The following is a 12,806-nucleotide window of genomic DNA, read 5'->3' as shown; positions in this document are numbered from 1 at the left end:
GCACAGTCTGTTGTTTGTCTTCAGGGCATGATTTAATTCATAGTGTATCAGATGGGTTTCTAATATGGATTATTCTGCTAATCTCTCATATTTTGTCCTAATTCACAAATGCTTTAGGGGTGATAGTACTCTGATATGCATGTGGAAGTTGATTATGGCCAGACTGTTACCTGTGTAAACCTCAGTATCCAATTTAAAGGAGGGAAATACACAACGATAGTGCTGCAAAACCAGACAAGCACATGATTTGAAAGGAACTATTTTAATGGCTTGTCCCAAATGTCATCTGCTGTTGTGCTTCTGAATATAAAGATTCTATAGCACAAAGCTAAACTTTTGGCTCTTTCATCTTCCTGTTTTTGAAGCTTTGTTTTATCATTTCTTTAGATGGCTTGTCCTTACTTTTGTCCTGTAACAATTTTTTTTTTTCTATTCCTGTGGAAAGCAGTCTGTTTACAAGTGAAATGGAAGCATGCCATGATTGAAAATAAAATGCTATTCAAGTTCTGCCAAGCATAACAGGGCTATCAACAATTTTAGATAGTGTACCTTTTTCACACTTTTTGAAACTGAGAATGCAAAATTCTATCTTGGTTTTGAAGAATTTATGATGGTCAGTGTACTGTTAACAGCTGTGTTTCAGTGCAGCAGCTAAACCCTGGTGAAACTGTTGAGTCAGTATTTCAGTTGTTCTATAGGAACTTATTCTAAAGTGGTTTTTTATCACTTTTATTTAATCATTTTGGGCTAATTTATTAAGGTTAGGACTGACAAACTCTTCCAAAAGCAGTAGCTGCTCCCTTTGATGCACGGAGCAATCATGCACTTCCATTGCTGGTAGATGGTTGTTTATGAATTCTCAGGCAAGGAATACTTCACCAGAAGCTTTGGGGAATCTGCAGTAGAAAAGATGCAGTGGTAGAGAAGAATCTGAAGTGATTTCAGATTTCAGTTAAGTAAAAGAATTGTCAATTAACTCTTCACAGTTCTGACATTATTCACTCTTTTTTTAATTTTCATCTAACACAGCATTCAAATTACTGCAAAATTCAGCTGTTGAGGACGTAAGAAATATTAGCCATTTGCAGAAGTGTTAGTAACATTATTGATAATGTTCTTTACCAGTTGATTTTGTTTGCACCAGGAACAATGGTAGAGTTTTGTTCCATTGCAATAAGCAAATTTGGGTTCACTTCTGATGTTGGCTTTGTGTATTGATTAAATAGTGTAACCCAGAGTAACTAATGTGTTTTCTGGTCGTATTAATACTGCAATTATCATGTCATGAACTGAAGTGCTTGTTTCTGTTCTTATATAACTATAAATTCTTCTTGATACAGAGTTTTTTCCTGCTAAATGAGTTGTGGAATCACCTTTGTTTTCTAAAATGGTGTCTGAAACATTTTTTGTGTCAAGTGTCTACTGTACGAAGCATTATTCCAGTTGGACTTGCTTCAGTCATGAAAATAAAACACTGAAGAACAACCCTGCTGGTGAAACTGGCTGACACTGAGGTGTTTAATAAGGGGGGTGGGGGGAGAAGTGTGCTTTGTCCAACATGAGCAAAGAAGTGAGGTCCAGTGAATGCTATCTGGATGTTTGCAGAGCAACTATTTAGAAAAGCTCTCAAAAATTTTAACTCTGTCATCCCATGAGATGCATAATAAAATTTATCATGTGACCAGTTTGTTGCCATGCTTTCCAAAGCTGCGTTCTGCTGGCCTGCAGATCTGCAGAGCCTGCTCAGTAAAACAGGGTTTCTGCCTTCTGGAAATTCTTAATAACCTCCCAGCTTTGAAACTACTTTTATTTCTGCATTCATGCCTCCAGTTTTAGTTCCCATTACCTTAGTTTGCCTGGATCAGCTTTCACCAGTAAAAACACAAACCAGTGACAGCTTCTTCTATTTGCCAACACTAAGACAGCTTCTTTTCTTTTTTTTCAAAATATTTTTATTCAGCAGCTTTGTTTATACATCTAGAAATTTTCTTTGTGGCTTGGCAACTTGTTGATATTAATTTCTTTCACCGCGCTCTCTGTTCTGTTCTGATGGTGAATTGGGTCATTTTGCTGGCAATTTTGGGTTTTTTGAAGGCAACCAGAGTTGTCCCTGAGGGAATCAGCACGTTTGTTGTGACCTGCCAGCTATCAGCGAGTGCCTGGTCACTGTGCTGTGTTGGTAGGTTTTTTCCAAAGCTGCGTTCTGCTGGCCTGCAGATCTGCAGAGCCTGGTCAGTAAAACAGGGTTTCTGCCTTCTGGAAATTCTTAATAACCTCCCAGCTTTGATACTACTTTTATTTCTGCATAGGTAGGTTTGGATGGGTTGGTGACCTCTCCCCATGTGTTAGCTGTATCTGGCACTCCAGAACCTCCATAGCCACCTGGGGTAGCTGGAGTTACTTCTGTGTGGCTTTCCAGATGTGATTCTGGAGTCACCCACAGCAGTGGTGTCTGAACCTGCAGCCGTGCCTTTCTCAGGGGTCTGGACAGCAATGTCACTCCCTAGTGTAAGCATCCTGAAAGCCAAGGAGAGCCCACAGGTTCAGCATCTGATGCTTTTGGTGGGTCCATGGGGCTGCTTAACGTTGTGGGGGTCTTGCTTCTGACTGCTGAGAGAATCTCTGTGTGTGAGCTCGAAGTGAATGTGCCATTCAGCAACTTCCTTCCCGGCAGTGGTGGGATAGCTTCTGGTTTATGTGGCCAGATGAACTTGGGCACTGAAAACAGTTGTGTTTTTCTTCCTCTCTTGTTTTCCTCTTAACTCTGCTTTGCCTCTAGCTATTCATTTCAAGCTATTAGAAGTGTCTATTTCAAGGCAAACTGGTCTATTACATATTCAGCAGTGTTCAAAGCAAAGAGTAAGATACTGTATAAAGAGATGAGTAACATTGTCAAGGAACAAAAGTCAGCCCTGGTGGTATGTTGGGAAACTTTGAAGTTTGGAGAGGAGTTGTCTGCAATTACACAGGGATTACAAAGTTAGCGAAATTGGAAACAGGCCTCTAGTAAACCACTCAAATGATCACATTATAAAATGTTTATAATCTGTGAAGCAAAATATTTTAGTACTGCTTTATTGCTATTTTTGTAAATATTGTGATAGCAGTTATCAGTTAAAGCTCAGAGAAATATTGTGGCTCACTAGCTTGAAGCAAAGCTGGATTTCCAATTATTTAAGTGTGGTCAGTTATTGCCTTGACATATCCACACTAGGGGGAGGGTAAAAAGAAAGGGAAATATCACCTCTTTCTAATTTGGTTATTTTTGGGTTTAATGAATTACTTTTTATTCTGATCACAGTAAGCATCCGTGTATCAAACGGTGAAAGTGTCAGACCAGGTGGAGCAGAAATTATGACAGAGGGAAACTGATTTCTCCAGTTGCCTTGAAATGGCAGCTCAGGGAATGACAGTATTTGAAATGAGGAGCAGGTCTGCAGTGCCTGACTTGAATTGTTCTAAACAAGGTATTGAGCAGAATTCTCTCAGGTTGAAGCTGATAATTTGAGAATGTCTTGGAGTAAGGTATGTTTTGCTTAGCTGACTGCAGTCAGAATTACTTGCTGAGCATGAATTGTGCATGGACCTGTTCTGTGTTTTGAGATGAGTAAGTTTTGTGATCTTCCCAACCCTTTACATGCAGAACATCTATTTCACAGGAAGTACAGAAGTACAGAAATAATTTGTATCAGCACTAATTAATTTTGCTGTTTTTCTTGAGGTTGAAATCTAAGATGCACAGTTCAGGGATGAAAGTGACACTGAAACTCAACTTTAAATGTCAGTAGTTCCTAAACATATTTTTTAGGTTTATCCTTTTTCAAATAAAAGAGATAAATAGATGAAAAGATATCTGATAGTACCTAGTTTTTTTAGAACACATTTCTTCTAAAAGCCAGAAATGAAAACTTCAGAACGATGTCCTAGTTAAGCTGACAGCCTGAGCGTGCAGATCCCACTTGCCTAAGTATCTTTGGGGAGCTGTGTAGGCCTCCCTTAAATACTCCTAGGTGTTTGTTTTTGAAGATGTCAGCCTTAATTATCCACACTTTACATAATGCTGCAACACTGAGAGGTTTTAAAGCATTTGTGGCAGGTTAGATTGCTATTAACAACTGCTTTCTTAAGATGGATGCATTTCTCTCACACTTTCATGAGTCAAAAAATATATTATTATTTTCCATGCTGTTGTACTCGTTATCCAGCATTTCTGAAAAACAAAAACAAAAAGAACTGTATTATATGTTGACAAGACTACCGAGCATTATATCTTAAATTTCTTTGCCAGAATGTGCGTGTATGGGGCACACACAGGAGTAGATACAGCCCTCTGTTTAGTATAAAGGACTAGAGATGCTTATGTGTTGTCCACACTTACAGGCCTTTCTCAAATTAAAAATGTGCATACAATTTTAAAAACTGACCAGTGTTTTTTACCTTTGATTTCAGAGTGTCAATAGTATACCATGTCCTGTGACTGCAGTGAGAACTTTACCCACCTTAGAAGTTAAACAAGCCGAAAGGCCTTCAAGCAAAAGCAGAGATCCTCCTAGGGATGAAGAAAAAGAAAAGAAGAGGAAAAAACACAAGAAAAGATCTCGGACAAGATCTCGATCACCATTCAAATATCATTCATCATCTAAGACCAGATCTAGATCACATTCAAAAGCAAAGCACTCACTTCCCACTGCCTATAGAACTGTCAGACATTCAAGGTGGGTTTGGAAACCAAACATATTCTTTAGACTTTTGTGTGGGCTAAAACTTCAAACATTTTTGCACTTCTTCTGTTATATAAGCGTCTCCAAAGCCGTTATAAAGGGTATAGTCACCTTGAAGACAGTAAATAAATATCATCAAATGTGGAAGGTCTTTGAAAATAGTTTTAATGAAATAATGAATCATTTATTTCTATTTACATAATGCAGAATTTGTACCAGTAAATGCTTTTTCACTCTGGTCTGTGAAATACCTGGCAATAAGATACAGGAATGCGATTATAGCAGGAAGAGAACTTGCTAATAAGTCTGTGGCTGTTGCTGGGATAAAATAACCACACAATATTAAGATTAGAAATAGAGATGGGGAACTGGGTGATTGAACAGCAAAGCTCAGAAGGAAAGAAAACAGTTGGTTAGCATGTGAAAAAATGTGATGGATGAATGGCAGGAGAGATATGACAGAAATCCAAGAAGGATGAAAACAGAGTTGATGAGAAAAGGAGACTACAGAAGAATGTAGCCCAGTGCAATTAACTATATTTAATCATTAATGAAATTAAATTCACTATATTAATTATCCAGCTATGTTATTGTGTATATTGTGTTACATCAATACTTTTAATTACACCTAAGACGTTTGGGTGTGGGCACTTTTGAAGTCTGCAGACTGTAAAACTTGTCCCATCTGAATGCCCTGCCCACAGCAGTTCCTGTGGTCAGCTTTAGTCGTGAGGCTGCATTCTCTGGATCATGCTACAGAGCAGTGTTCAAGTACCTTGTAGCTCACACAGATTGTGCATATAAACACTGCCACAGCTCTATATATGTACGTGATGCATGCAAAAATGATCTGTTGCTCTAGCTGTGTGGCCATGCCAGTGACACCTGTCTCTTCCTAAAAAACAGCTTCTAGCCCTTTATGGCGGTGTGACAAAACTTACGTTCCTTGTACATTTTTTGAGTTGTTTAACAAAGTGTCTAATTACTCTAATGAGAAAGTCTTAACACGTTACAACTTTCTATTTTATACTAGATTTTTAAGGTTAAATACAATACGGAAGACATCTCTGCTATTCAGAAATTCAAGGAATTTGAGCATAATTTGGGCTGAAAAGATGTCTGACAAGCTGCTTATTTGACTGCCTTCAACAAGTGGTCATGATGCTTGGTGTTATTTGGGACATTCCAAAATATTGTGTGCTATTCCTTTTCTGTGCTTAACAGCATGTAACAGGAATCATGCTGAGTGAAGCATTGCTTGTTTAAGAAGTCAATGCAAGTCTTGTCAGAGTTGAGGATATCTTGGGGAAGAGTCTCCTCAGGTGAATCATTCATCTTCTCAACTCCCTGTCAAGCCTTACTTGAGCTTCCCATGTCACTTCATCCAAGCTGCGTTGCATATATTTATCCATGATTTTGCTGATACATGGTACAACCAAGGAGAAACATCGTAGTAATGCTAAAAAAAATACTAATCATCTCCTGTAGTACCTTGAGAAGGACAAAGAATCATCTGAGAAGTTTCTTACCAGTACTTGGGTGTGCTACTCAATAAAATAAAGATGATCCTGCTTGTTGCATGAATTTGCATCAGGCAGTAACCAGATCAATGGGAACTTACAAGTTCATTTTGATATATGCTGAGCATGGAGATAAGATATCTAGTCCTTTATAGAGGCTTGAATACTTCCATGAACTGGTCTATGTTTGGTTCTGCTGGTTAAAAGACAACAGTCTGCTGAAGTCTAACACATACATAGTGGATAATGTCATTATGCTTTGGTTGTTTGTTTTTTTTGTTGGCCATAGTTCAGCTGGTGGGGAAACCACACAGAAATAACCAACTGGAGCTAATATTTGTGTGCCATCTTAAGTGTGCCTCTTGGCACAAATCAAATAACAGACTCATAAAAGCCTTAACATCTGAGTCAACACAACACCTGATTAAATCTAGTTGGCTGTTTTCTAGCTTAGCTGTTAAATTCTACAACCTGAGAAGACCAGTGAGCTTGATTCTGGAGATTTCTTATGTTTAGGTGGAGCTTCCTGTGTTCCAGTTTGTGTCCATTGCCCCTTGCCCTATCACTGGGCACCACTGCAAAGAGATTGGCCCCATCATCCTGACCTCTGCCCTTTACTTATTTGTGTTATTAGTCTATATTTAGACATAGTTACTTTACAGTTGTTTCAGAACCATGGCACTTTATCTTGCACTGAGAATATTCTGCACATTATAAAACTTGGCTGAAGTTAGAGCTGAACAGGGAAAGGCTTCAGTCAGCCTGTCTGTCCTGTGAATACCAGCTTAAGCAAGTGACTCCTGGAGGGTCTGTCTCCCATTCAGAAACCTGTTGTTTCTGGGAACTGAAGGAAGTATCACCAGTGCTGAGTGAGTCCCATTCCCTTTGAGCTTTTTGCAGCTTTTAGTGGCAATTATGTCAGGTGGGAGACCTGTTAGAATTCTGAATGTACCTTCCTAGCCTACAGCATTTCACAAGAACACGACTAAATATGAACTTCTGCCCAAGGACCTCTTCTAATTTGACTGTAATGGATACCTTTTTCCTGCATCTGATGTTGGTTTGCTTTAACATGGTTGGTAAAGACAAGTCTTATGCAGATGCATCAAGTGCCTCCTCATCTGGAAGCTGGTGCTGTTCTTGTTGGCCTCAGCTAGAGTATTATGTCCAGTTTTGTGCATCCTGTAAAAGGAATTAGACCAGTTGACAGAAGTTTAGAGGAAACCATCACAAATTTTCAGATTTTTTTTTTTTGAAAAAAAAAAGGGGGAGACAGAATGACTGTTTTATTCATGTACACCAAAAAAGCGAGAGGAGAACGTTCTTCTCAGTTTCTGGGGTTTGGACAATAAATAATGGATTTAAATTGGTAACAGAGAGACTATAAAGTTTTTCACAGTGTCTCAGTGGTAAAGATAGTTCATACAGCTTGTGAATGCTCCATTGTGAGATATTTTTCTGTCAAGAGTTATAGTTTGGAGAATATTGAGTAGTCTTATTTGTTGAAGCCTTTCTAGTCTTGCCTTTCCAGGGAAGGTAACGTGGTCACACAATATACAGGAAATGGTGATGATTGAAGGTTTGCTCTACTGAAGGCACTTGCTACCCCTTAATATATTCACTGTATTTCCAAAATTAAAGTTCTTGCTCCAGAAGCCAGAAAATTTGTAATCAAGAGTGGGAGGCTGATTCATAACCCAGTCAGATACTGATGTGTTTTGTCTCTCAGATGTTTAGGCAGTAATAATGCCTTGTCTTAATAATTGCCAAAAAAAGGCAAATGTTGTTGCCTAGCTAGAAGATGGGACTGGTGTTACTTATTTTTTTTAATTTACTTGCATATTTGGCATTAATACAGGAAAATTATTTCCATGCATTGTCTTGTCTCATTCAAAATATGGCACCTTTCACATCTCTTTGATCTTTGGTTTTCCCAGTGCTTCACCTAGAACATCCTAGATTCCCAGAACACTAGATGTTACAGCTTACTGCTGAATGACTAGTTACATAAATAGTCCTACCCTCCTGGGATAAAGTGTCAACTATTTGTAGAGATTAATGTGTTCATCTTGTATGAAGTGGATGGCGCTTAGAGATAGTCTTTGTTGTGTGGACATTGATGCTAAATTATACTGGAACATCCCCATTTTGAGTAATTGGACTTTGTTTTAATGTCTCAATCTAATGTTATATGTTTGAAGTTTCATTGCCTTATTTTATTGTGTCCAAAATGTATATCCTAACCTAACAACCTCAATATAAAGTGATTATTGATGCTTTATTTTGCCTCAAGAGCAAACTGAAAACAGCTGGAATTTTCCCTTTCTGTGGTAACATCTGCTCCAATTCAAGTTAATCAAATAATTTAGAATAATAAGATCTTTTTTGTTATAAACTTCCTTACCTTTCTTAGGGGGTAGCTTATTAAGCTTCAAGTGTCTGCACAATGAAAATAAGTGGTTTGGATTTGAAACTATTATATTTAAATTAACTGTGACATCCAAAGAGGAGCTATTCTTATTTCATAATTTCTCTTTAGACTGTATCGCATTCACATGGTAATGAATTGTATCCTCTAAATTGTACTAATGACCACTCAACACATGCCCTGTATTTAGGGAACAGTCTTAAAGCCTTGAATTTTCTGAAGCTGCCACGTAGACATAGTTTAGCAGTCACTATTTAATGGTATATGTCGTTTTAAAAATTAATATTAAAAATCACTTTTACCACATAACTTACTGTGGCAAGTGAATAGAGAATGAGATGTGGGAAGTGAAGTTAAACCAAGAAATCTGCAGTAATTATTTTTCTCTTTATTCAAGTGATTTTTGGTATACTTCTCAGGCTCTGCCTTTTTTGGGTTTTTTGTGCTACTCTGTATACCATTTTATATCACTTGGTTATCATTTACTTTTGCATTCTTAGAGTTCTGGAGGCTCTGCTTCATTCTTTGGTGGTAAGATACAATTTTTGTGCCATTGCATTTTTATTTTTTAATACATCTTCAACAATGTTAAAGTTGAGTAATTCCATTCAAATAACATGAAGTTGATTCAAAGCATGTTTTGAATATTCATTTTTCTTGGTAGCACAACCAAACCTATTTTACAGAAACAAGCTTAAAAAAATTGTAGCTACATAAGGAATATTGGCTTAATTGTGGCATGTGGTGTGCTAACAGCAGTTCTCTGTATAAATGCATGTTTTTTTCTGGAGCAAAATTTCTGTACAAATATTAGTCCCATAAAGCTCCTGGTATTGTACAGTTTTAATTCCAGACCAACACGACAGACTGAAGTTAGGCAAAAGTCATGGGAACAGTAAACCATGTCCAGAAGTGCTGTAAGGCATTGCAGTCTGGATTGCTTTGGAGCTGTTAGTCCCAAGGCGAGAACTAGTTATTACAGATAAGTGCTGAATGTCAAAGATGGGGCATGTGTTAAATCTGTCAGGGAAAACAATCAGCCTTTGGTACCTTTCCATCATCTGCAGCAAAATATTCCTCAGTGTCTTTTTCTCTAGTCTGCTTCAAAGCACCATTACAGTTTGATGTGAAATGTCCCTGACCAAGCTGCTCTTTAGAGAAGTGTAGGGTTTTCAGCATGCTGTTCTAGCTGAGAAGTTAGGTATCCCAGCTGGTTGGCAGTAAGTAAATAATGTAAATAATGGTGATGTTCATCTGAATCTCTGCTTTCTGTCAATAGACCTTTGTGGTACGTGGTGTAAGCTAATGGTGTATTTGTGAGTGTGGTTTGTGTGTGTGTGAGAGGAGGGGGAGCACAGGCACTCATTATGTAGTGGTGTAGTCATTTGGTTAGAAGAAGCTTGAGTCTTCATTTTGAACTAGAGATGAAAAGTCCAAACTCTTTGAGATTGATTATTTCTCTTAATACTGTCTAGTAATGGAGCAGTACTAAGCCACATAATTCATCCAGTTAATGATTTATAAACAATAATTAGTAGTGCATGCTTTATCTACTTTTCAGTAAGTTTGAGTAGAGTACATCTGTGTGTGTGTGAGTTTGTGTGAGTTTTCACCTCAAACGTTAGGACTATAAAAGATTTGGAAGCAGCTGTTCTTTGTTAAAAAAAAAAAAAAGGTTGTTTGGGGTGTTTTTTCTACTTCTGAATGGATTTTCTTGTTGCTGAGGCAGTGTCAATTCACATAGTTTTAATTCCTATTTTGTAGTGAGACATGCCAAGCTTCATAACCCTTTGACCTTTTTGGGACCCTACTAAACACCAGTGACGTTGACCTGAAAGGAGTCGAATGCCTTCTGAAATAACAGACTAATGAAAGTAATCAATGATGTATTGCAGTAAAACTGTTAAGCTGGTTTTAATTGTTGGAAGCTAATGGCCAAAGTTTTTAACACTTGGTGATTGGAAGAATGCTGTAGAACCACAAACATCCGTTCATAACATGAAGCTAATGCCTTTTTCTTTCTGATTGTTTGGACTTTTTTTAGGCTGGTCCATATAGGCATGTTTGACTAAGGTTCAGCTTTTGGTTAAGGGACTGAGCCTTTTCAGGATTCTAGTTAATACCCAAAGTAGGACATTTTATTCTGAATGTGAAGTGTGTGCCTCCGTATCACAGACTCACAGCATCCACAGGGACACTGAGCATGGAGCCGAGTCTGAGCAGCTCATCAGTGGCAGCAGCAGCAGCGCGCGAAAATTATCAGGCAACTTGGACAGCGAAAAGATTTGACTGCTGGAGCTCTTTAGAGGGAAATCCTGGTAAAATGTCAAGGTGTCTCACTGACCCCAAACTTTATATAATCTGTTGGTTTTTTTCCTTTTTTTAATCCTTCTGAATGGCCTGGTAAAGATCAGATTTCTAAATGATAAAGCAGTTAATTTGCAGCACTTAACTGTCATTATGTTTATTTTTTTTTCATTTTCAGTTCTCTCTTTTGTTGTAGGTGTAAGAGAAATGACTCAAGTGTGTGTGTGTGTGCATACTATATATATGGTGTGAGTCTGGAGAAGATTTCACAAATTACTTGTCTTTTAGCCACTGCAAGTTAGGTATTTTCAAGAACGTGAATGTTTAGTATATGTAGAATGACATACCTAGAGTAAATAAAACAGAAAGACTTTAAAATAAATAAGCAAGTAAAAGTAAAATTATCAGAATTATATTTTCTATTAAGAACAAAACTAGCTGTTACTATCAGAAATCTTGGGTGGGTTTGGGATTTGTATTTTTCCTTTTTTCCAAGCTAAGTCCTTGAATTTCCCCCTTTGCCATCTTTCTCTCTCCTCTCCATCTCTCAGGACTTTTCTCATTCCATTTGTTTTATTATTAAGAAATACTCAGGTTTTACTTATACATCTACTTAATTCCAAATCATAAAGAAAAAGAGTTAAGCTCCTAAGTTTTTCTCTGATCTTAACTGAGCATGCTTTCCTTTTTCCCTCTTGATCTCTTACTCACTTTTCTAGGTAAAATATTTCACGTTGGTGTGCTAGTGCCAAACAACACCCATCGTGGGTTGTTGGTCACTTGCACAGGTGGAAATACTTGCTGTGCTAGGATTATTCTGCAGCACCAGGGACAACATTTCCTGGACTTGTCAGTGTTGGAATGCTGAAAACAAAACCTTGTATTTATTTCTGTGACGCAGCAGTTCTAAAAACATCCCACTGATTTGGGAAGTCAAGGTCAAGCCTGACAATCCCAGGCTTTGAGCCAAATTGGACCTCTGCATACCAATGTTAGTAAACCCTGTTGCCAAAAAAAGATGACTGGACTAAATTTCCTGCTTACTAATACAGAAGTTGACATTAGCACACAATAGCAAAAAAATCATGTTTTTTTCCCCCTTGCTGTTGGGAGTGAAAAGCAATGGATAATGACATCCTAAATGTCTTGCATGGGTAAGAAATTTCTGTGCAGCTGACAAGTCTTGGAGACTGAATACCCCATGTTGGTATAAAACAGGCATTTGAAAGGTGTTCTATTTGTGTTTGGTGACAGCACAATTCCACTGAAATAAAAGTAATGAAATAAGTAACAAAAAGCAAACTTTTGGTTGTCTTTTCCCTGCCCAGGTCACGATCCAGGTCCCCTAGGAGAAGGGCTCACACCCCAGAAAGGCGGCGGGAGGAGAGAAGTGTGCCGACAGCTTATCGCATCAGTAACAGTCCTGGAAACAGGGGGAAACGCCCACGGTCCAAGTAAGTACATCCAGTCCTGGAGAGGTTATGGGCAAGGTTATGGCCTGGCTTCCTAAGAGGCTTTAAACACTGCCCAAGGTGTTGTTTACTCCTGAGGTAGAACTTAAGTTTTTATGTTCTGGAGCTTTATTGTAAAAGTCAAATACTTCAGTGGAGAAGAAAAACTCATAGAAACGTGCATTCTTTCCCCCATCCTTGCATATGTCTGAACACTCAATGTACAAGGAAATGGGTGACTGACTACACTCCTACCTCCTAGCTGTGGGAGGTCAGATTGTATTTGGACTTCCATATTTCCTTCTTCTCGAGTCATTCTGTCATGCTCTGCTTGTGCAAACTGTATGTCCTGTGGACAGAGGTGATACAGTGTATTATG

The 12,806-nt window shown here is 38.2% G+C and overlaps 1 protein-coding gene across 1 annotated transcript in view; it reads left to right on the top strand.

The window, feature by feature from the left end:
* Positions 1-12,806, top strand: part of SFSWAP (splicing factor, suppressor of white-apricot family) — a 48,717-nt gene that overhangs the window by 29,092 nt on the left and 6,819 nt on the right. The window contains 3 exon segments of the mRNA XM_008948555.1: positions 4,461-4,715; positions 10,845-11,000; positions 12,305-12,430. Of these exon segments, the coding sequence (XP_008946803.1) occupies positions 4,461-4,715; positions 10,845-11,000; positions 12,305-12,430 (537 nt within the window).

The sequence above is a fragment of the Merops nubicus genome, unplaced genomic scaffold (genome assembly GCF_000691845.1).
Source record: "Merops nubicus isolate BGI_N331 unplaced genomic scaffold, ASM69184v1 scaffold8021, whole genome shotgun sequence".
NCBI lineage: Eukaryota > Metazoa > Chordata > Aves > Coraciiformes > Meropidae > Merops > Merops nubicus.
This window is presented reverse-complemented; position numbering and strand designations above follow the sequence as displayed.